General features: G+C 37.0%; 6 protein-coding genes across 7 annotated transcripts; 4 read left to right on the top strand and 2 right to left on the bottom strand.

Annotated features, from left to right (window-relative positions):
- The first annotated feature begins 1595 nt into the window (after nucleotides 1-1595).
- Nucleotides 1596-3496, top strand: LOC137726611 (uncharacterized). The gene is made up of 3 exons (XM_068465547.2): nucleotides 1596-1835; nucleotides 2747-2968; nucleotides 3074-3496. Exons 1-3 carry the CDS (start codon nucleotides 1626-1628, stop codon nucleotides 3281-3283), a joined length of 642 nt encoding a protein of 213 aa, XP_068321648.2. The 5' UTR covers nucleotides 1596-1625; the 3' UTR covers nucleotides 3284-3496.
- Nucleotides 3497-5671: 2175 nt separating this feature from the next.
- LOC137727006 (rho GDP-dissociation inhibitor 1-like) lies at nucleotides 5672-8222 on the top strand. Its single transcript, XM_068465960.2, has 5 exons — nucleotides 5672-6472; nucleotides 6585-6651; nucleotides 7243-7461; nucleotides 7587-7711; nucleotides 7904-8222. Exons 1-5 carry the CDS (start codon nucleotides 6224-6226, stop codon nucleotides 7979-7981), a joined length of 738 nt encoding a protein of 245 aa, XP_068322061.2. The 5' UTR covers nucleotides 5672-6223; the 3' UTR covers nucleotides 7982-8222.
- Nucleotides 8223-9116: 894 nt separating this feature from the next.
- Nucleotides 9117-10199, bottom strand: LOC137726882 (F-box protein SKIP23-like). Its single transcript, XM_068465833.2, has one exon. The coding sequence runs from the start codon at nucleotides 10197-10199 to the stop codon at nucleotides 9117-9119; it is 1083 nt and encodes a 360-aa protein (XP_068321934.2).
- Nucleotides 10200-11502: 1303 nt separating this feature from the next.
- LOC137726207 (uncharacterized) lies at nucleotides 11503-15975 on the top strand. Of its 2 annotated transcripts, XR_011067602.2 has the most exons (11): nucleotides 11503-11625; nucleotides 12037-12397; nucleotides 12508-12752; nucleotides 12854-12938; nucleotides 13428-13613; nucleotides 13709-13876; nucleotides 13980-14180; nucleotides 14686-14857; nucleotides 14938-15109; nucleotides 15203-15362; nucleotides 15693-15975. XR_011067602.2 is itself a non-coding variant. In XM_068465095.2 (10 exons), exons 2-10 carry the CDS (start codon nucleotides 12041-12043, stop codon nucleotides 15294-15296), a joined length of 1680 nt encoding a protein of 559 aa, XP_068321196.2. In that variant the 5' UTR covers nucleotides 11503-11625; nucleotides 12037-12040; the 3' UTR covers nucleotides 15297-15553. The 2 variants fall into 2 exon arrangements, 1 of the variants encoding a protein (XP_068321196.2); XM_068465095.2 differs by lacking the exon at nucleotides 15693-15975 and having other exon boundaries at nucleotides 15203-15553.
- Nucleotides 15976-17498: 1523 nt separating this feature from the next.
- LOC137727095 (long-chain-alcohol O-fatty-acyltransferase) lies at nucleotides 17499-18854 on the top strand. Its single transcript, XM_068466028.2, has one exon. It carries the CDS (start codon nucleotides 17639-17641, stop codon nucleotides 18767-18769), a length of 1131 nt encoding a protein of 376 aa, XP_068322129.1. The 5' UTR covers nucleotides 17499-17638; the 3' UTR covers nucleotides 18770-18854.
- A 3621-nt stretch (nucleotides 18855-22475) lies between these two features.
- Nucleotides 22476-24160, bottom strand: LOC137726065 (V-type proton ATPase subunit e1). The gene is made up of 4 exons (XM_068464927.2): nucleotides 24046-24160; nucleotides 23755-23912; nucleotides 22839-22886; nucleotides 22476-22682 (listed from the first exon to the last, which is right to left on the bottom strand). Exons 2-4 carry the CDS (start codon nucleotides 23850-23852, stop codon nucleotides 22616-22618), a joined length of 213 nt encoding a protein of 70 aa, XP_068321028.1. The 5' UTR covers nucleotides 23853-23912; nucleotides 24046-24160; the 3' UTR covers nucleotides 22476-22615.
- Between the last annotated feature and the right edge of the window lie 508 nt (nucleotides 24161-24668).

Here is a 24668-nt window from a genome sequence, read left to right on the forward strand (position 1 = left end):
TCTATCAGCAGACAGACCATTTTCAGATCTTTACCTACCACATACCTCTCTTTCCGTGTGGGATCACTTGCAATGTACAACAGCAGCAAGTCTCAAATCTAATCATACTTGAGAGCCTGAGAGATATATGCTTCACTACTACTTAACAAGCCATTCTTGGCGTTCAAAAAATGACAAGAAAAACAAATTCATGTCGGATATTATGTAAAAAACGATAGGAAATAGTTGCTATGTTAGATAAGAGAAGCAACAGCAATGCTTCGTCACAAAAAGGTTTTTTATGTCAGAGAGTAGTCTTAATTTCCCACTAAAATGAAGAATGCGTGAAATTAAAATAAGAGCAATCATGTCAAATTAATGTTTTGCCAGTGCCACACAATTCATGACCCATGAAATTGAATCGAGGAATTCAATAAAATGTTGACCCAACATGGATACCGATCCAACTTGAACGTAAAATAGCAATACGCTTTCATTTACGGTCCAACCCAAAGTGTGATGTTGACTAAAAAGAAGGTTTGTAATGCTGTGGACTTATGAACGTTTTATGGCTTTTATGAATATTTGCATTAACATTTTGAGATAATTTATAAGAGGAGAATTATTATGGTGGTCAAATATTTTCTCTTTAATTCATTATATTTTACGGAATTTTAACGAAAAACTTATAATATTGTTCACTTTAAAGAAAAATCATATTTTTATATTAAAAAGTTAATCATGATACTATTCACTTTACCTTTTATTTTGTCCTTATCATTAAAATTCAAAGTGTTCAAGTCATTTTCATTAGTTTTCCTTATATTTTAAACTCAATTTTTTTTGAAAAAAATTTGTTTATTCTCCCTTTAGTATACATTATTGTAAAATATCGTTTGTAATAAAAATAACTTAATCCTCTATTGTTTTTGTTTTCAAATAAATGATTTGATATTTGCAAAGATATTTTGTGGCAACAAGTAATAGTTAATCACAATTCAATATCATAAAAACATCTCTCTCTTGTACTCGTACGAGTTGAACATACTCTCTTTACTCATACGAAGATTGAAAACCGTTAAATCAATTGATAATGTACAATTCACTCGCAACAAGTAACAATCAATCACAATTCAATATCAAAATTTACTCGCAACAAGTAACAGTTAATCACAATTCAATATCATAGAAACATCTCTCTCTCTCTCTCTCTCTCTCTCTCTCTCTCGTATCCATATGAGTTGAACATACTCTCTGTACTCAAATCAAGATTGAAAACTGTTAAATCAATTGATAATGTGCACTTACTATTCTATTGTTTACTTTGTAACTTTGTATGAGCAAGGTAAAGGCTCCACTATTATTTTCGATATCCTTATATTTATTTTTACCTTATGTAATGTACCATAAATAAATTCTAACTTGCGTGCGAAATAATAAACACATTCTCGAACCAACCGACTTAACCTACATATGCGTATTAATTTCGACATTATACTACCAATTAAGGTAAAAATGATGAGTCCTTGTACCCAAAGAGGAAAAAGAATCAACACACAAAAAAATAGAAAAAAAATATGAAACGCAGCGTTTCAATGTCAGGTTCTCCTAACGTGGTTTAATACAGGAGAAAAACTTGGTAGGAAATGCTAAAGATGGCTCTGGTTCTTAACCTAATCCCGCCATCCCAAGCGCAAACCCTACTCCTTCAGTCGTCGTCGTCGTCCTCCTCCACTCGCCCACTGCCGACTGTCATTTCCCGCCCAAATGAAGCAACCCAAGGCTGGAATTCTCTGCTGTTCAAGCTCAAGTGCCGCGGCAGGTTCTCTTGTCTTTTCTCAGACAATCGCAAGCAGGTCCCAAAGTTCCCAAATTTCAATTCAATTTCCCCCTTTTGTTTTCTAATATCCCTGATATGTTATACTGCATTCATTGGATGGTTTTGAATATTTTTTTTACCGGGAAATGAAGAACCTATGTTTCTAATTTGTCAGAAGAGACGGTAAAATTACCCAATTTTCAGAATTTTGACAGCTGACAATGTGAATTGTGAAGAATTTTAGACAAATTGAGAAATCAGATTCAGTTGGGTTTGTATTTTGTTTGGCAATTATGCAGTCCCTAATGTTAGTTACTCAGTGATTATGTTTTTTTTCCTTCTCGTGGTATCTGTCTCTGCTTTGCCATTTGCCCTGTGCGGTTTGAGGAACTGCATACTCAGTTAGTGTTGCATTTGAACGGTCAATTATGTCTGGAATACACCGCGTTGTTTTAGTGCCGGAGGGAAGTAAGATTAGTGAGTTTAGGAGCAATTTATGCATTGGTTTGAGTTCTGAATAAAAACCGAGTATTTGGTGGTTTGAGCATTCAATTTGTTGGAGAATTGTAATAAAGAATCAAGTGTTGTGAGCAAGAACATTATTTCGTACAATTATAAATATGTGGATGATTTTCTTTACAAAAAACATTACAGATGAAAATTAGGCATTTGATCCTTCATGTAGAATTCTTGAGTACATAATACATATGATTTATTGTTATATTCTCTTTCCCCTTTTTATCATTCGCCGAGTCCTTCTTTTCTTTGAGTTAATGATGCACACAAAAGGTTGTTCTACTTAGCTTGCGGAAAAGCTTATTTTGCCTATAACGTTCTTAGGATTAATCAAGGGTTATGGTCATGATCAGTATAGTTGTCCCTAACACCAATTTAAATGCAGGTTTCTCTTTCGTGTATGAATTTAACTTAACCATTGTACGGTTCCAGGACCAAGCTAGGAAAGCATTAGAAGGTGCACTTGGTGGAAAGAAAGATGAATTCAAGAAATGGGACAAAGAAATTAAGAGAAGGGAGGAGGTGGGTGGAGGAGGTAGCAATGGTGGAGGGGGATGGTTTGGGTGGGGTAGATGGTTTGGATGGTCAAATGATGGCAATTTCTGGCAAGAAGCACAACAAGCAAGTCTTGCTGTGATAGGTATCATCATGATGGTGAGAGATTTTCTTGTCCAATTTATAGGTTCAACTCAATGCCATTGTGTGGTAAATATGTAGGCCTCTCTATTTCTCTCTCATATGCTTATTCTTGATTTTCAGTATCTCATAATTGCAAAGGGAGAACTGATGCTTGCTGTCATCTTCAATCCGTTGCTATATGCCTTGCGAGGGACTAGAAATGGGTTTGCTTTAGTAACGTCTAGAATCTTGAGGAAGACAGCACCAGATGGCCATAATATCTCGATGAAGGAAGCCTACGGCACTGTCTCCGCTAAAGAAAGTGTTCTGAGAAAGTGGGGAAGTGACTAGGGAGTGATGATTTTGTTTCAGGTTTGAGATCACTCCCAACATGCATTGAGAATGTGACCACTATATTTTGTATCTCAAGTCCAGACTGTGTTTAAATCGCCGCAATGCCGAACCTTTGATCAACCTAGGATTTTTGTATGTTAGCTTTACAGGCCCTAGCATTCTGTAATAGAACACATGACTGAACACAACATAAAATGTTATTTTGTTCGACCTTGTGTGCAGAATGAATCAGTCCATGTTCTTTTCTATGATACTTGGATATATAGGTTGGAATTCGTTATGGGCACTTTACAAAATTTCCAACCCACTGTGATATTGCACTGGTAGTCCTTGTAGTTTACTCGAATTTTCACTTTTTATTCCTATAGCATTTTTGCTCCATTTCGTCGTAGTTTTGTTTTGTTTTCACTTTAGTCCAATTTGTCAACTAGAGTTGATTTTTTCCATCCAATATAGACTATGTAGTGCATATATATAGGAAAATTAACGAAAAGTCCAAAAAAACTTTAGTTTTAATGAAAAATGACAAATAAAGGTGTACTGAATAGTATCAGGGAAAGGTAACTTTAGTCCAATTTGTATTTTCACTTTTATTCCTATAGCATTTCTGCTCCATTTCGTCGTTGTTTTGTTTTGTTTTGTTTTCACTTTAGTCCAATTTATCAACTAGAGTTGATTTTTTCCATCCAATATAGACTATGTAGTGCATATATATATAGGAAAATTAACGAAAAGTCCAAAAATAACTTTAGTTATAATGAAAAATGATAAATAAAGGTGTAGTGAATAGTATCAGAGAAATGTAAAAATATGGTTTTTCGTTAAAAGTGAACAATACTGAGTGTTTCGTTAAAGCTTCCTATATATATTTACCTGAACCCAAGTTGGAAGAATTTTGCCTTATTTGAGGAATTAGACAAATCATGCCAACAGAATAAAACTACGAGGAAAAAAAATGAAAAGAAAGCACTACACAAGAAGTAAATTTCTGAGTAAATTATGGGGACTATGAGTAAATCACCGTTGACATCATTTAGTAGGATAAGGTTTTGTAGTCGTTGTATAAGTACAGTTCATCAAAAAAGCAAAAAAGAAAATGGGCATGGTGCATTTGCTGCCATCGAATTTTGAAGGACTGTCCAGATTTAGGCACAAAAGTTCGGATAATCAAGGAATTCACGAAAGTTTTGCTCTCTGGTAATTTGAATGACCAGCTTTGTGAATTCAAATTTGAAATCACGAAATATTCCAAACACGTCGTGGTCTCCCCCATAAAGTCTTGAGTTTTATTTCATTGGCTTATTTCACAATCATCCGAGCTGTATTTCCTTCCATGAACACCTAGCATACGCTTTATTGTTTGTCAGCAGAGAGCCACCTTTGTATCGGCAATTTATAGCCAGTATTGAGCACGATGGACCATCCATCGGGGATACAACTGTAGCAGTAGTCTCAATTAATTATGTACTGTTACGTTAGAAATTGACGTGAATACCACTGTATGATTAGCTTTTTATATCACCGGAAATGTATTTTCCTACCTCAACTTTTTCTGTGAAATGGCCTAATATAAAGGTTGACTAGATTCCAATAATAGGGTGCAATCAGAATCCAATCATTGCTTTGATTCCTCCGCGTTGGATCCTCTAGTTTTTTAAGTAGTTTTCAATTTCAAATAATTCCCAGAACTATTGGTCCAGTGGTAAATAGCGGATTACGAAACTTTCTTAAAACTAAAAAATAGCGGTCTCGGATTTGAAACTCATTGCTGGTGTGGAAGCTAGATTTGTGGCCAGGAGGAAGCTGAAATGTTTCTGTAAGTATTCCCAACCCCGGGAAGGGGTGAATAATCATGACTTGCCACCAGTGTTCCTTTTTTTTTTTTTTTAAATAATAAATAAATTCAAATAATCCCCTGCCAAGAAATTTAAATCCATCATCAGAGGCTAACCTCCCAAATTATTTGAAAATACTGCCATGCTGCTCATGCACGGAAAATGATCTGCCCATGAATTTTATAAAGCATTGTGGGGCTGTATAGTGCCACATTATTAGTCACGACTCACATATCAATTAACAAATAAAATTATACCATCTTATGGTGGTTTCAAATTCCATCAATCATTCGCACATATAAATAGGCTATTTGATCAAGATACTTATTTGATCGATCTCTTTTATTTGCACCTTTAATTGAAAGCTACAATTTTAAAAAGTAATAGCTAGAGAGTAAACATTACATCACGACCATTTAAATATAAAATAAACTCGAGCTCAAGTGCTTAAGAGAATATAATTACATTATGTGCTCTAACTAATATGATTATGTACTTGTCACGTCCAAAAACGCATGGTGAAAGTGTGAAACTGGGAAAGATAAAAATCGCACAAGAAGAAGGGGTCAAAGTTGCTATCTTTGGTCGACCTTTCTTCGGCTTTAGCTTGTCTCATCCGATGTCTTCGTTTCTGTGTTTCAAAAATTGAAAAGCCCTCCTCGAATCCTGGTCTTCGTGGAAGCTAGTGCTGCAAGAAGTAAGTGACCCTCACGATCTCTCCACCCTTCTCTCTCTCCCCTCTCTCTCTCTCTCTAAATTTCGGATCACCACACGACCATTCCTCTCTCCTTGAACACTCCTCAACAATCCCTTCTCTCCCACTTCCGCTATCTTTTTCTTGCTGCAAGGTTTTTCCTTGTTGGGTTTTTCTTAATCTTCTGTCTACTTTTCTGGGTTTTAATAAATTCCCTCATATTTTATTGGGCTTTTATCTCCCACATTTCTTGTTGTTTCCCACAGGGATTCTTCCAAGTGGGTGTTTTGTCTTGTTCTTTTTGTTTATTTTGTTCTGTTTTTTCACTTTCTACTTATAATACTTTGGTCATTGGGTCTACATTCTCTGTGCCCTTCGATCTTTTTGTTTGGGGTTGATGGCCTGTTGATGTCTCTGGCCGTTGGAGTTGTTTCGAGTTCCAAAAACATGGGGCTGGATGATGAAAACACCGCCGAGGTCTCCGACAAGATGGCGAAAACTGGTGGGGCAAGTGCGGATCAACCGTCCACAGGGTTGGTTAGAGAACCCAGCGAGGGTTCCCTCTATCAGACCGAGGACGAGGACGACGATGACGAAGTAAAGAAGATTGAGTTGGGGCCTCAGTGCACTCTCAAAGAACAAATTGAGAAGGACGCGGTTCGTGTTTAAATTAATTTTCTTGTCTGTGTTTGAAGAATATGGTGTTGTGGTTTTGTTTCTGTCTAATGTTGTTGTTTGTTTGTTTGTGGTGATAATTTTGGGGTTTTAGGACGATGAGAGCTTGAGGAGGTGGAAGGAACAGCTTCTTGGGAGTGTAGATGTTAATTCTGTTGGAGGTAATCTTCATAACTAACCAAATTCTTTTACTTTCGAGTTCCTTTTTTTGTCAAATGGATAATGGAGCATCAAAGTGTGTAAATTACTAAATTTTGAATTTTCCCCTTTAATTTACACCTAAAGTTCATGACTTTATGACTCCGCTTGATAACCATTTCAGTTTTTAGATTTTGGAACTGAAAACGAACTTTTCGTCAACTAGAACCCTATCTTTCTTGTATACATCAGAGGTCAAACATGTTCTATGCTGCGAAAAACTGTAATTTTTAATATTTCTGGCTTGATTCGTACATTGTGCGCTTGATTAGTGCAATGCGAGTAAATTTTGGTCTAAACTAATCTTTTGATTGGGTTAGTTAAAATCTGCTTCATGTTTTAGAAGGTATATAAGTTGTCTGCATGCTTTTGCTTTATATCTTTATCTGTTTATCGATGCATCTTCAACGTTCAGTAAAAGAGATGTTTGTAATGTTTGATTAATTTCTCTCCGAATGTTTTCGTTGTATGAATATGACACTGGTTTTGGCTAGCAATATGCGGTCTTTATGTTTTCTGATTGAACTACTTTGTGTTTCTGTGTGTTTGTGCAGAAACTCTAGAACCAGATGTTAAGATCATGAGCCTTGCAATTAAATCCCCTGGCAGATCTGATATAATTCTTCCGATTCCTGAGAACGGAAATCCCAAAGGGTTGTGGTTTACTTTGAAAGAAGGTAGCCGTTACAGCCTCGAATTCACTATTCAGGTCAGCAATAACATTGTTTCAGGTCTCAAATACACTAACACAGTCTGGAAAACTGCTGTGAAAGGTACTCTCTCTCTCTCTCTCTCCCTCTGACACACACACACACACGCATATTCATATTATGTAACAGCATAGATAAGCCTTAAGGAGTTTCGATGTTTTTGTTCTCACGGATTATTTTCTTCGCAGTTGATAGCACAAAAGAGATGCTTGGAACATTTAGTCCACAGTCAGAGCCTTACACACATGTGTTGCCTGAGGACACAACCCCCTCGGGCATATTTGCTAGGGGATCTTATTCAGCTCGAAGCAAGGTAAGTTAAACCGGCGCTTGATGTTTCCAAAGCCTCAGATCTTTCAAAGCAGATTCAGAAAACCGTACCCTTATGCGAAAAGAATGAACAAGAATGAAATACATTAGGATTGTGCCCCCACTATTGAAAGCCCTCTTGGACATGAACTCCGCTCACTGTCTCACATTTTTACCTTTTACTTTTGTGGTGCAGTTTGTTGACGATGACAACAAGTGCTACTTGGAGATCAATTACACCTTTGATATCCGAAAAGACTGGCAATCGGCGTAAAAGTCTGTCCGTTTTATCGATTTGTTGTCCATTGTTTTCCCAAGCTGACATGATCTGCATTTCGTTGTAAACCTGTGAAAAATATTCCACTGCTTACTAGGTGTATGTTGGTTAACAAATTGAGCTTTGCTTGCTTTGGCACAACTCTCCTTATTCTCCGGGATTACAATTGTTTGTATGATTAACTTAATTTTCTCGTGTTAATTGACTGCTTCCGTGCGGAATTTAAAGCTGAAAGAAATGCGGTGAAAAAATTTCAGTGGGGATGTGGGCCTATCTTACCCTATATTCTCAGATTAGTAGTGAAGTTTCTCCCTCTCATTGTTCCACTCAGTAATAACCTCATAAATCCTTTAAACATGGCAAATTTCTCGGTTTTGCTCTTACAAAGAACAAAAGTGTAAGTAAACTACAAGTTCGTTTGGAAGTGTTTTTAAAATAATTGAAAACTCTTTTGGTGAAAATATTTTTGAAACCAATTCTTAGTTAAAATACAAGTGAATCTTGAAAGTACTTAAAGTGTTTTTGGAACTCAAAAACATTTTCTCTAAAAGCCATTTCAGTTATTTTAAAAGTACTTCTAAACGAGTCCTATGATTTCAATGGTCAAACCCCCATATTTCTCTTTCACGCATTTAAAGGTACTAACCAAAATAACGAACTCTCTATTTGACGATCTGGCCTGATATAGATAAGCGCAGAGTGTACATTTCTCTATTGTTCCAAATCTTTCTCTTCTTCTTTCTTCTTCCTAGTTCGTTTCCTAGTGTACATGTTTTTGTGTTAGAGACAACATCATCATTTCGTTTTTAGTTTTGATTTCTTGTGTTAAAGATAGAGTGCAAAGACATGGGAGAAAGTCCCTTCGGCCGGGGACATTCAATGTACACTAATTTCTTCACACTTTTCACACTCCTTTTTCCATATACTTTTCATTTATATACAGCACTAAACTAATAAAAACTAAAATAAAAAAACGGAATGATTTCGTTAACTGACCCACATGCATAGAATAGGGGTGCAACGGAGGATGGGATTTCATAGACTCATCTATCGGTTGCCATTTCTGGAGCTCGTGATCTACATGGCCTGCATGCCTGAACGTACGGTTTAGGGTTTTGCACATCTGTACCATTTATAAGCTAGGCTCAACCCACAAATGCGGAGTTAGGAAATTGAGTGATTCTTTTACGTACGACTCGACCTTTCCATTTTCCATGTTAAAAATACCCATGTCCTCTCCTTGTTGACGTTGAAGTGGACGATTCGTGTAATATATGCAATTTGCTTTACATCCGTAGTTTGACGCCTCAACAGAAAATGAAGAATTACAACCTAGGAATAGACTTCTGTTCCCCAAGTTTTTTACCTCCTTGTTCGACCAATTTCCATCACTCATTGGCACCTCAAAAACCCTAAAGTACTCAGTGGTTTCTATAGGACACTTGACGAGCAACAAGGCCCCCGCCGATTCCACAAGGTATAGTTTCTCAATGATGTAAGGGCTTTTAAATTCGTACGGCAACCTTGGGACAATAACCCTTGTTTTTGCTGGCGCCTTAGGATCTTCAATTTCACATACATAGATTTCGCCGAAGTAGTCCACTGCATAAAATTTTCCCTTATAATAAGTTATATCGAAATATAGTCGATCATTTGTTTTCGACGAATCTATAATGTTCCATTGTTGGTCGCCCAAGCCCGGTCTGCAAAATGCCAGTCTTTTACAACTATGAATCATGACAGTATAATCCGATGTCCATGAAGGGCTTGATGACAAGACGAATTTCCCTACGATGAAATCACCAAACAGTTTTCGATGTTCTTCTTTCGAGTGAAGATTTTTAAATGTTTCAACGTCTGGAAGCTCAATGCACATATGATTTAAAGGATGCAATAAATTAACTTCCGAATCTTTGTCAGACTGGGTCATCAACCATCCTAGGGAAGAATAAAACAACTTTCCCGTAACTAATTCTGGCATATTTTGTTTGAAAACCTTGCCATGTTTCAAGCTGTAAAACTCACGGAGGGTAGTGCCCTTCTTCTCCGGAAGCACAAGTAATGGAACTTGATGTGTTCTAGTAAAGTTTTCCTTGGTCGCGCCGGATTTCCATGATCTACAAACCGCACCAAAAACAATAAAATCCTCCAAGAGAAGCACTCGCTTGGCGATGGAGACGACGAGATCATTAGGAAGATCGGACCACTGAGCCATCAAGTCTGTAACTCAAAGAAACTGTTTAAGAAGAAATAACGAGAGGGTTGAGACTAATACAAGAGGTTTGTAAATTGTGGCTCTGCCCTGTGTCTACACTCTTGAACTATATTTATATAGGCTCTATTAGACTCCTTGTAGGGTTTTGCACTTCTTCTTTCCTGTTTCTTTTGTTTTTGTTTTCTTTCCTTTTTCCATTTAGGTAGGGTTATGAGCGAGTGGGGAAAAAGGAGTGGGGGAGCCTACTCGAGTAAAGAGGGCCACAAAAACACTTGATTTCCACTATGGCACTAGCCCTCTTCCAATTCCGAATTCGATTGATCTCATGATAGTATTAGGTTTTGAGTGGCTGATTTTTGAAACGTGAGCATTAGACCGTCATGTGTTATGATGAAGGTACTATTTGAGTATTTTTTTAATGTAAATATTATATCGATACATGTTGGTGTTACCAGTTCACTCATTATAACATATGTTGTAGTAATATAACTTGTCAAATTAAAGCCAAATAATTACGGAGTAAATTGTGGATTGTGGCTCTGCCCTATGTCTACACTCTAGAACTATATTTATATACGCTCTATTAGATTCCTTGTAGGTTTTTGCACTTCTTCTTTCCTGTTTTGTTTTGTTTTTTTTTTTTTCCCTTCCTTTTTCCGTCATGTGTTATGATCAAGGTATTATTTGAGTATTTCTTTAATGCAAATGTTATGTCGATACACATGTTGGTGTCACTAGTTCATTCATTATAACACATATTGTAGTAATATGACTTGTCAAATTAAAGCCAAATAATTACAGAGTACTAGGTAGAAATATGGCTCGTGTATTGATTTATGTAAAATATTACAATAGGGTTGTATGAACACTAACTACATTTAGAAACTACATTCCTATAATTCATGAAATAATTCCAACTTTAACTTAACACATAGAGATCGTTTGTATATGCTTTTAAAATGAATAAAAACGCTTTTAGAGAAAATATTTTGGGTTCCAAAAACACTTTAAGTGCCTTCTACAAGAAGCACCAGTTATGTGCTTCTCTCAGGAAGCACTTTAAATTTTTTTTTTCAGGATTTACTAATATTTTTACTAATGATTTTTTCAAAAAAAATTTCACCAAAAGCGCTTTCAGTTATTTTAAAAGTATATCCAAACAAGCTAATATTTATTGATTAATGATATAATACATTTATTCATAACATCACATAGCGGACTTACTATAACATTAAAAAATGGCCCAGGACTTCTCTTTGGACCTATTAAGTATTAGGCCCATATTTACCCTGAAGGGTTCCGGGAAGCCCAATCCGTTACTCCTCTACTCCCTCTCGAGTCTCGACTGAGCCTTCCCTTCCAGTTTTCCTTCGAAACAAAATCGAAAGCTGTGTCTTCTCCGACTGCGAACACCAAACTGGTCCAGGTACTAATTCTGCAATCTTCGCCAAGCTAATTTCATCTGAATTCTCTCAAACACATGTAATTTTCAAGATATTTTCAATTTAATTCGGTCGATCAAGCAATGAAAGATCCTAACGCACGTAACGGTAACACTGTGATTCTCTCACTTTCCCGCGTTTTCTTGGCAACCAAACAGAGCATTATGCTTTATTTTTTGCTGTTAAAACTCGGAATGTTGCAATTAAGTTTCCAGTCGACTGTTTTTTTCTTGTTTATTAACTTTTTATAGGTTTTACATTAGAACTGTTTTCTATCTTTCTGTTGCTTGTTGCTGGTTGCGTCGTGATATGCATCTAGGGTTTCAGAAATTCAAATTTTGATTTTTCCCTAATTTGTTTCTATTATATTTGAAATGGGATTTAAATTGGGTTAGGAGAATGAGCTCTAAGAGGGAACATGAAGGTAATGCTAGTGTGAACGTGGAAGGGTTTGAATCGGACCCAAAAAGGCAACAACTAAATGAGCATTCATTGCCGCCACCTACCTCTGAAGGCACTCTACTTCCGGGTTTTAATTATGGCGATGTGGACGACGAGGACAACCACAGAAGGCCACCTGTGAATGGCTCTAATGGGGACGGTGGCGATAATCAAAAGGGCGTACAAAATGGGGGTCAAGTCGAAGAAGTAGAGGATGATGATGATGATGACCTTGAACAAGGACTTTACCAAAGGCGGGGACGTGAAATCGAGGTCAGGAGGGATTGCCCGTATCTTGATGCCGTGAATCGCCAGGTATATTACTCTTCTAAGCTGTTACAATATGGTATTCCAGCTTGTATGTGTATTGTTCAGACAAAAGTATCTGGTGTATTGATACTGATTGCTTGTTTATCTTTGTCCAGGTTTTAGATTTTGATTTTGAGAAGTTCTGCTCTCTGTCCCTGTCAAATTTGAATGTTTATGCATGTTTGGTTTGTGGGAAGTATTATCAAGGCAGAGGGAAGAAGTCCCATGCATATACTCATAGCCTTGAAGCCGGACACCATGTTTATATCAATCTTCGAACGGAGAAAGTGTATTGCCTTCCCGATGGATATGAAATAAGTGACCCATCATTGGATGATATTCGGCATGTCCTAAACCCAAGGTCTGATTACATTTTCTTATTTTTCTGGTCTTCCTTGAGTATCTTTTAAGTATGCATGCTTAAATAAATAATTTTTAATTCATTTGGTTCTTTATATGCAGGTTTACTGAGGAACAAGTGGAGCAGATTGACAAAAACAAGCAATGGTCCAGGGCACTTGATGGTTCCGATTACCTTCCTGGAATGGTATTGCTTTTTGTTCTTACTTGCACAAGATTCCATATGCATTCTCTTGCTGCTTTTCTCAATTCCATACGTGGTGAATACTATAGAGTTTCCTTTCCTTTGTATTAACTTACTCGGGGAAGGACCTTTATTCCTTGCCAAATAAGTATTTAGCTATGATAAATCTATTACGTGGCTAGCCAACAAATAGAGCTATCTTAGAGTTGCTTGACAGTCTTGATAGACTTTTATATGAGCGAAGGAATCACCAGTCAGCATGATTCCAGTGGTTAGATTATATAGATTTTCTCGCTCATCGATAAGGTTAGACTAGATAGTGTTGAACCACATAAGTACTGTATTTTCATGCTTGCAGCATCTATTAGGAATTGATCTGTATGATGGGTGCACTTTAGTACAACTTGTATTTTAGCAAGATACAGCGAGTGAGGTGTTAGTTCTGGCTCCTAATTGTTGGTACCTGTGTTTTCATGATTTTGCCAAAAACAGGTGGGGCTCAATAACATTAAGGAGACTGATTTCGTGAATGTCACCATACAATCTTTAATGAGAGTCACTCCTCTAAGAAATTTTTTCCTTATCCCTAAGAATTATCAACACTGCAAGTCTCCGCTTGTTCATCGATTTGGGGAGCTAACGAGAAAGATATGGCATGCACGAAATTTCAAGGGACAGGTTTGATCTTGATTCTTGTAGATTCCATATTCATGTCACTAGGTATTGCTATTAAACATAAAAGTTCATATGTTCTAAATTGGTAATGTCTACAGGTCAGTCCGCACGAGTTCCTACAGGCAGTTATGAAAGCCAGTAAGAAAAGGTTTCGAATTGGAGCACAGTCTGACCCAGTTGAATTCATGTCATGGCTGCTTAATAAGTTGCATGGAGATCTTAGAACTTCGAAGAAAAATAGCAGCATCATATTTGAGTGCTTTCAGGTTTCTTTCTTATTCTTATTTTCCTTTGTTTGCTGTATTGTTGTTGCTTCAACTTAACCTGCACTTGTTTTTGAGATTATAATATGTAACATTCTGTGAATAGGGGGAACTGGAGGTTGTGAAGGAGATTCCTAATAAAGGTATTGAGAGAATAGAAAATGGTGATGACCAGAATACAGGTGCTGCTACTGAAAATAATGGTATTGTTAAGGAAACTTACAAAATGCCTTTCTTGATGCTTGGATTGGATTTGCCCCCACCACCGCTTTTCAAAGATGTGATGGAGAAAAATATAATACCCCAGGTACTTGAACACTATTTCATGCGTATGACAACTTGAGTAACTTTTTCCTAGCGTGTGGAGGGGATTCTCAGGGCTAAATAAAATATGTTGGAATTTGCTTTAGTTGCATAATACATACATCGACTTTAAATGGTGCCATTTGTCCAACTTGCTAGATGGCTTTCAGTCGGAGTCTGTAATAATGTATCTTGGGTAGTTATAAATGTGTAGGCCTTTTAGGTGGGTAGTTGGGCAATTCCTCATTTTTGTTGGTCAGAATGGAGGATAGTTGTTTCTTTGAACTAAGGGGTTAATTTAATTCCATATCGTTACTTGATTTGATCGCAATGGTTTTCTGTTTTCCTTGAATACTAAACCGAGCCTCGGAAGATTCCAAAGCATGCCCTTCGTGCATGCCTCATCAGTCTTAGGTCATTCCCTGTTTAAATGTTTTATAGCACTGTTATTTTGAGTTTTCTTTTCAAAATGTATTTTGCATTTATCAGTTCTGTCTGGTTTGGTTTAGGTCCCACTTTTTAACATTCTGAAGAAATTTGATGGAGAGACTATCACTGAAGTGGTCCGACCTCGCATATCAAGGATGAGGTATCGAGTCACCCGACTACCTCAGTATCTTATTCTCCACATGCAACGTTTTACAAAGAACAATTTCTTTGTGGAGAAGAATCCGACTTTAGGTGAGATTATATGTTTATCGAAATATTTTGCATTGGACTAATCAGTAATGCTCATATTTTGTATCTGAATTAATTTTCAGTGAACTTTCCTGTGAAGAATCTCGAATTGAAAGACTACATCCCATTGTCAACCACCAATGAGAGTGAGAGGTTGCGCTCAAAGTATGATCTCATTGCCAACATTGTACATGACGGTAAACCTGGTGAGGGTTCCTACAGGGTGTTTGTACAAAGGAAGTCCGAAGAACAATGGTAAAATCTATTCCGTATTCCGTATTTTGTTGGCCTAATATAAACCAAAAGAAAATGAAAAATGTAAGGGCTAACTTGTGGCATTGTTTTCAGGTATGAGATGCAGGACCTTCACGTCTCCGAAACCCTTCCCCAAATGGTTGCACTGTCCGAGACATATATGCAGATATACGAGCAGCACCAGTAACATGAGACGATTGGAGGACTGAGGTGGCAGATCGAATTTGCATGAAATTCGGAAACATTCGGAATGGTATGGTTCTGTGGATTTGACATTTTGTAGTTTTGATCTAATTTTGACATTAAAGCAACCGATATTATACAGCTTTGCGTCTGAAAATGTCTTGTAATTGAGGTGTAAAGTACCGAAAGGAATGTAGCGAACTGTTTGATGATGATCTGTGCCAAGCGTTGTTTAGTAATATTATTTCGCTTTTGCTTTTCTATGGTAATTCAAGTTAGGGTAATTCAAACAGCTGTAATCTGATTGATGCTTTCCAGTATTACACTACTCAAATTCAGTTGCATTACTCTTGATGCCGTCAGGCGGAGGGCTGACATTCGTTCGTGTTATATTTTCCAGAATTTTACCAGAATTTTGTGGACGTTTGAGAATATTTGCTGCTAATAGTGAGGAGTAGGTTTTGAAAATTGCTGCTGGGTGTTGATGTTGTCACAAGTTTTAAATTGGAGACGCCAGGTTTGACCCTTACTTGAAACGCCACTGGAAATGGCCGCAGTAAACACGGTATATTATGCAAATAGCTGTTGAATTAGCGTTGCTCCACATTGTAAACGCGATGTATTATGCAAATAGATGTTGAATGAATAATGATTTACATAGAATGAGCTCGTCATCACCGTAATTATTCAATTTAATAATATAATATCATATAAAATGTTCACTTTGTGATATTGCGTCAATGAATTAAGGCACGATGATGAATCCATTTTATATAAATTTGGATGTCATTTGTATATACTTTCAACCTGCGGCTTGAGACAAAATGAAAAATATAATATATAAAAGACACCACCATACAAAAATGAGCACACGGTAATAGAATCATAAATCATAAATATATAGAAAGTCATGACTTTGATATGACGACCTAATTAAAACTGATTTGGAAGTACTTAATTAGTAGAAAAACTAATGAAAATGGTTAGAAATTTTTTAATTTTAACGATAAGGACAAAATAAAAAGTAAATTGAATGAGACCAGAATTGAACTTTTAATGTAAAAATATGATTTTTCGTTAAAATAAACAATACTCAGAATTTTTCGTTAAAACTTCTTTAAACGGTTAAATCAGTGACGTAGAATAAGCGCCTTGAAAAGTCGGACCGGCACCCTGAGTCAAGTCGGGAAGCTTCTGCACATGCCACAAATCAGACCATACTTTTTTGAATAATGATTGCAATACAACTTCTTTATCAGACAAATGACTTGTTTGGCAACTCAGATGAGGTAATTTGAAAATGGCTGAAGACTTTTAAAGGGGAATACCATGGGCCGCTCAAAATTCACTCTGAAAATTCGACCTAAAGAGTTAGAAGAGAACATCACTGGACGTTCTGGCATCTTTGCCGTCGAATAGATTTCCCAGTTTACCCAAAAAAAAAAAAAAACAAACAAATTTGCATGTGGACCAAAGGCGGGCTGCTCCATATTAATATCTGTTTTTCTCGATTCCTTCCAACGCCAATAAACAAGTTTCCCCAAATTAAAGCTAATACCCATCATCAAACAACACCACTCACACTTTGGTTTAGTAAAGTCATTTATTTTTATTGTTTCGAGAAACAAGTAAACTTAATTCAAAGAGAAGTGTCAGAAACACTCGAGATTCATAGAGTTAAATAATATTTCTAGCTTGGCCGGGGAGCATTTCACCTCTCTGTATACGACTAGTATAATGTCCTAAAAATGTGATAATATTTGTCGTAAAGTTTGTTTTTCTAAAGACATAGTTCCGCACGGCTGACTCAAAAGAAAAAGCAACTTATTTGATGCCTTTAATTATTATTCTGATCCTTAAAAGTATTTATTTACGAAATGAGATCCATCCGGACCTTAAAAATTGAGTCTAATGATTAAATGATCTGAATAGTTAAAATTTGATTCAACCGTTACAAACACGGAACTCCTCTAAAAATTATAATAATTATAATCATTTGATCAAATTTCAACGATCCAAATCATTTGATTTTTACACTTAGTTTTTCTAGATCCGAAAGGGATCTGGATTCTTTATTTACATATAAGTAATAGTTAAAGCTTTCTCTTCATCCCGTTTCAATCAATTTTCTCTCTGTAATATAATTAATATGAAACTAAAATATAGGCTTTTTATAGCACATGCCTACATCTTTCTGGACTTGGAATTCCAACTTTTCTGACCAAGAGTCATGGTAGGCGACCGTCTAATAAAAAACCATCAAATCATCGATTCACAGAATATATAAATACAATATCACAATCTTCCTCCACCTCAAAAATTATTACTCTAGGAGTTTCACTAGACATGCTTACAGAAATGATGAAATTGGAAGGAGAAATCCCAAACTTTTTCATGGTCTGGATTTTGGTTGTGGCATCACTATCCTACTGCCACACCGTCGGCAACCTCACTTCTCCCGGCACCACCAGACTCCTCGCCATCCTCCCCGTCGTATTCTTCTTCTTCTACCTCCCTCTCAATCTCACCACCATTTTTCTCGGTGGCCCATCGTCTTTCTTCCTCGCTTGGCTTGCCAACTTCAAGCTCCTCCTCTTTGCCTTTAACAAAGGCCCCCTCGCCACCACCCCTCCCACTTCCATCTATCATTTCATCCCCTTAGCTTGCCTTCCAATCAAATTCCGAAACGACCCCAAAACCCCTGAAAAGAAGACGGAACATCCAGCGCAAAGAATTTCTAATTCAAAATCTCTCCCAAAAGGCCAGAAGTCGACTCTCAACTACGTGATCAAGGCTTTGATTTTTGCAACGTCAGTACAAGTGTATCACAAAAAACAGTTTATTCACCCTAAAATCTTACTTTTCCTCTACTCCATTTACATGTACACCGGCCTTGAACTTATCCTCGCCTTGGTCGCATCCCTGGCCCGAGTCTTCCTTGGCGTTGATTTCGAGCCGCAGTTCGACGAACCCTACCTCGCCACCTCACTCCAGGATTTCTGGGGACGCAGATGGAACATCATGGTGAGCAAGATCCTCCACCCGACGGTATACGAACCCATCCGGAAAATCTCCACCCGTGCCATAGGGAGAAAGCTGGCCCCACTACCTGCAGTACTCGCGTCGTTTTTCGTATCGGCGGTGATGCATGAGCTCATCTTCTATTACATTGGACGGAAGTGGCCCACGTGGGAGCTGACGTGCTTCTTCCTCCTCCACGGAATATGTTTGGCCGTTGAGATTGAGATCAAGAAGGCTTTTGACGGTAAGTGGCGGTTGCCTGCCGCCGTTTCGGGGCCATTGGCGATGGCATTTGTGGTGGCGACAGGGGTATGGTTGTTTTTGCCGTCTCTTATGGTGCGGTGTGAAGCGGACGCCATGGCGTACAGAGAATATACTGCATTCACTGAGTTTATGAAAAGTGTTAGTAACTTTGTTAAAGTTAATTCTTCTTTCTTGATCGTAGCTGGAAAATAAAAAAGCACTTTCATTATTGTATGATTAATTAGTTAGTGCAACCGAGGAATCCCATAATTTAATAAATTATCGAAGTTGGAAACTTTGTAATTTTGTTGACACGTATAGAAAAAGTTATCTACTGCTTTCATTTTAAAGAAAACTAACTAAAATGTTTGAAAATTTTGAATTTTAACGAAAATAATAAAATAAATCGTAAATTGAATAGTATCATGATTGAATTTTTAATCTAAAAATATGGTCTTTCGTTAAAGTAAATAGTACTGAAAACTTTTCGTTAAAGTACCATTTATTTTATTAACTGCTCGAATAGCACTTCCATTTTGATAAAAGTGCCAATTTTGCCTGGTTAGTTAAAGTTTGTGGCTGGTGTCAAAATTCATTTTGGCTTAGTGAAGTTAGAAACAACAATATAGTTCAAGAGTATTTTAATTAAAGTTGATGCAAGATGATTACGTTTCTTATTCGTGACATGTGCGTTTCTATGAATACTTTTCTTACTCAAATTTGAATTATCTTCTACATTATTTAGATTAATTTAATATAGAACTATAGCTCGAACCAAAACATTAAGTTGCATTAACATGGTTGTTACTTCAACTTCTATGCATGATTGCATAGCAATGTGTTTCGCGTAGCTACTTTTTGTAGCGGGCGACCAGAACATTAACATCAAGCTTCGTTTTGTCTCTGTTTGTGTAATCCGGAGCTTGACTCTGCTGGTTCGATCAGTCTAACGGTCTTTATTTGTTTGTGGACCCAGTCCAGCCCAGCCTAACTGCTTCAATTTCTAAGTGGAGACCAGCGCAATGCCAGTCTTGTTTAAATTAAGCAGTAATATTTATTTTCTCTGGAATTCACACTTTTTTTCATGGCAACAATTTTTTCAAACCTCCATTTTTTTCAACATATGTGTACGCACGGATCACGAGGGACCTGGAGCCGTAGGGCACCAAGCCAAAAGGTGCATGTGACTTTGTGAGCGCCAGGAGAGGTTCTACCGTTTGCCAACAGATCGTGAGGTCATTCCACTTTACACTCTTTTGTATTTGGTCCCCCACACTCCAGTCTCATTTGATGATTGTCTCTTAAAAATGAATTTTCTTTACTTAAAACCCAACATAATTTTTTGTCTGAATAAAATCTACTGATTAGATTCCACATAATCAAAATTATTAATTAAATTTGATTTTACGTATTTTAAAATTTATAGACGATTAAAATATCACTTATTATATGATATGCATATGACAATTTATACTATAAAAACCAATGTACATTAATACCAAATAAAGCTAATTTATAAACAACTGTATTACGCGTCCGAGGGACATAACTGAAGCATATATAATCAAGTTTGCAGGTGGAAAAATGCCAAGACATTCCATTTAAAAGCTCGGCTCAACCCACAAATGTGGAGTTAGGGAATTGATGGGTTCTCTTAGGTCAGCCTCGGCCCTTCCGTCTTCCATATAAAAAATACCCATGTCTATCTCTTCCTCTTTACGAAAAAGTGCTGGCGGATGATTCGTGTAATATATGCAATTAGCTTTACATCCGGAGTTTGAGGACTCGACAGAAAATGAAGAATTATAACCTAGGAATAGAGTTCTAGTTCCCAGGCTCTTAACCTCAGCGCCGTCGGACCAATCTCCGTTGCTCAATGGCACCTCGAAAACCCTAAACTCAACGGTAGGTACAAAAGAACGCGTGACGAGCAATAAGGCCCCTGGTGATTCCACAAGGTACTCTTTCTCGCAGAGGAAAGGGGACCCAAGTTCTGTCGGCAACTTTGGAACAATAACCCTTGTCCTTGCTTGCATGGGATCTTCAATTTCACATACCAAGATTGTACCATAAGGGTCCACGGCATAAAAACTTTCCCTTATAGTAAGTTATATCAAAATACAAGTGATCATCTTTTTCTGACTTCGTAAGGATGTTCCATTGTTGGTCGCCCATTCCCGGTCTACAAAATGCCAGTCTTTCCCAATTATGTATCATGACTGTGTAGTCGGACGAATAAGAAGGGCTCGACGACAAGACAAATTTCCTTACGAGGAAATCACCAAACAGCGTTTTCAAATTAAACAGGTCCAAGTCCGAGTGATGTTTCTTGAATGTTTCACCGTCTGGAAGCTCGATACGAGAATGGTTTAAAGGATGCAAGAGATTGAGTTTCGAGTCTTTATCAGATTGAGTCATTAGCCATCCTAGAGAAGAATAACACAACTTTCCCCTAACTAATTCTGGCATATTAAGTTGGAATACCTTACCGCTTTTCAAGTTGTAGAACTCACGCACCGTAGAGGTAGCGGTGGTGGTGGTGCTCTCCTTCTCCTTCTCCTTCTCCGGAAGCATGAGTAATGGAATTTGACGTCTTGTAGTAAAGTTTACTTTGGTCGCGGCTGATTTCCATGATTTACAAACGGCACCAAAAGCAATAAAATCTTCGAAGGCAAACAAGCGCTTGGCGATAGAAGCTATAAGATCGTGAGGAAGCGTCGACCAGAGAGGCATACGTTTTATTGGACAAACGAGAGCCATCAGTTAAGTCGGTAAAATGTTTGCCCTACAAGGAAGAGAGGGGTGAGGATAGTAATACAAGAGAGCTCATATTTATAGAGAGCTACATGCTTGATTACCTCTAATCCAATTCCCATATTAAGTATGAATCATAGTTTTGTCGTAGGTTTTGGATTACTTTTGGGTTATTCAGTTTTCCTGTTGGATTATAATTTGGTAACATTCGTTTGAATAAATCCTTATTCGCTGATGCCTACAAAATAAAAAAATCCCCGACCAATTCCCTGTAGGATTCTAATTTAGCTGAGTTTCACTCAGCAAATGAAAGCGAGGAGAGTTTAGAAGCAGCATAGCCTCGAACCAGGATTGAGAGTTTTTCTTCATCATCCACAGCGATAAAAGGCAACGCATAGACTCTGGTAATTTTTTGCCTTCCTCATCTTGTTATATTGGGAAGTAAAGCAATTTATTAGACGAGGAAAATATAGAAAATTATCTTTAGAATTAGAAAAACTAAAAATTGTAGCTTAAGCAGACATATAATGCATCTCGGAACATTAGATTGGAGTAATTTACAATATCAACTGAGATACTGATATTGAAATGAACATGAGAAACCTTATAAGTCAAAGAGAAACATACTTCATTTCATGTCAAAGAGAAATATCAGGCTTCCTTCTTCTTCCGAAGTCTAAAGATTAACTACCCCATCTCGCACAACCTAAAGGACCGGATCTCTCTCTCTCTCTCTCTCTCTCTCTTTTTAATGGCCCAGATCTCTCTCTCTCTTCTACAACTAGAATCCTCGGATCTTTGAACTATGGACACATATATACGGAGAGGATCTCGACTCAAATAATGTTAGGGTCATTTCACACCCGGCCCAAAAAATGCAGCCCAAATACCTTAATTTTCTGTGAAGAAAGGCCCAACCATTAAGACGAATGGCACAACTGTAATTAGTTCGAAATCGGAAAAACAATGAGACGAAACCGGAAAAACAAAAACAACCCAACTCGAAGGCAATTCGAGTTTCATGCACTATAGAACATGCCAAGGAACTAACTTTTTTTATTTCACATCAATAAAACAGGGTACATACAAACCGCATTATCTACGTCCAACTTATAAAGAAAACAGACCGGACTACTCCGGTTTTCGGAGGATGAAGCGAACAAATATACCGGTTCAAGGTAGTACATCAGCCAGTAAACCTATGTATCCAACCAACTCTCCTCGAAAATTATACATCCAAATCCTAAATGGAAAGTCTGAAACAATTATGCGTGGCTCAATTCTGCAAGAACAGATTCTTCTATATCACTCTCCTTCGGTTAGGATTGGAACAATGAGTGGTTTCATCTGTGCAAGGTATACGATCGCCCACCTACCAAGTACGAAAGGAGCATGCTAAGTTAATATCCGGGAGCGGGAAGTTTGAAAAGGAGTAACATTAAAAGTCCACCAACTGAAGCAAATACAAATTGATTAAATTTTCCAAAAAATTCACCGAAAAAATCAAGGGGAAGGGTCAAAGACATACATCATCCAACAGCACACTACCGCAGTGATAACAAGTGTAAAGTGGAGCCTGCACAAGAAAAAAACAATACGTTTAGCTGTGAGGGGATTTGAAAGATGCCCCCAACAGCAGGAAGGTCCAGAAGTGTTTGAATCTTAATCGTGTATGCAACACTGAGCAGTAAGTCTAGATGTCGATGTTTGAGTAAACATCAAAGCAACAACACCCTATCTCATTTGATGCAGATGCAAATGTCAAGGATAAAAAATCTTTACATATTTCACGAATGTAACATCTAAATCATCCAATATAAATTCAACGGGATCTCCTCGATATGTCTAACTAAAACTCTCACTAATCTCCTTGCATGTATAGAATAAGATGAAGAACAGTATTATCACAGTCTTCCTTTCACACACATTCCACCAATTACCTTCTTCGGGCGACGATAGACAGAAGTTTCACAGTAACTCATCGACAGCATTCATTACATAAACACCAAGAAACACTTAAAACAACATGATTAGCACCATGTTTCATGTTTCCCATGCTAAAGCATCTGGCCAAAATCTTCTTCTTTTTCTTAGTAATTTCCCAACAATCTATGTGGTACTTTGGTAGATTTTCCCAAAATCCACCATTCACTAAAACGCAACTAAAATGTAGTTTATCCATTAGTTAATTACTATCCCAAGTTTCTAACTTTCTAGCCCTTGAAGGATCCAAATTTGATCACAGAAAATCAGTTTTAATTGCACAATCAGCATACAGACTCTAACAGTTCCAATCTGATAATCCCTAAATTCAAAACATTAATAGTTTCCAAATTAACATCGAAATTACTTCAAATTATCGAATCAACAATTCGAAAATAAGTTTAATACCTAAAATCTTTGGATTCACAAAATAAAAAAACTAGCTGAGTTGCGAGACATACAAATTTGCTGATGCGCCTCTGCCGCAGCAAATTCTGACCATGAGGGAAGCAATTACGCCCACCATTGCAAAGATTAGAGTTGTAACCACAAAACCCATTTCGATCTTATCCGATTCCAACACTTATTCTTCCGGAAATCACATCTGCAAACAGTTGATCTGCAAAAAGCAATTTTTTCTCTATAAAACTTTTTACAGATCAGAACCCAATTCGATTTTAACGTGTACTTAAAATCGAATTCGATCTTCAACAAAGAGAAATGCAAGAGGAAATGAAAAAGGGAGAGCTTACTGCTTAGTGGTTGTCTTAAATGAATGATATGATTGTCTTCCAAAAACAAATTGTTACGTTGCCTGAGGCTCCAACCTCTGGTTTTTGCTGTAACAGGTACAGGATGACTAGTAGAACGTATGAATTGGAAGGGCATTTTGGTACTTTAAGTCTTCTTCTACATTCCGCAATAGCATAGTAAAAGGTTTATTTTATTTATTTATTTATTTATTTTTATTTGGTAATCAATGGTAAAACGTTCTTAGGATGATATTTTTAGGCGTGTGTACTTCTAACATATTTTTTTAATTTTTGATTATCAAATTAAATAAATTAAAAAAAATTAAATAACATAAATTAATAAAAGATGTGTGAAATGTAGAATAATGTGTTGATCTCCCATCCTTATTTTTAATGCCTTCTAGAACTTTAACATCAGTCTCTTATTTCTTCTAAAATTAAAATATTACCACTTTATACTCTGTATTGTTTTTTTAAATTTTTTATTATTATGAAGAGAGGGTAGAGTTTTTGAATGAATTGTGAAGATAAAGTTTTGGATGATATGAAGAAAGGAACGCTCATCACAAAGAATTACTCTTGGCCTAAAACCTAAAATTTTTAGTTCATAAAATTTAGGTTTT

The sequence above is a fragment of the Pyrus communis genome, chromosome 5 (assembly GCF_041283825.1).
Source record: "Pyrus communis isolate YQ-2024b chromosome 5, ASM4128382v1, whole genome shotgun sequence".
Lineage (NCBI taxonomy): Eukaryota > Viridiplantae > Streptophyta > Magnoliopsida > Rosales > Rosaceae > Pyrus > Pyrus communis.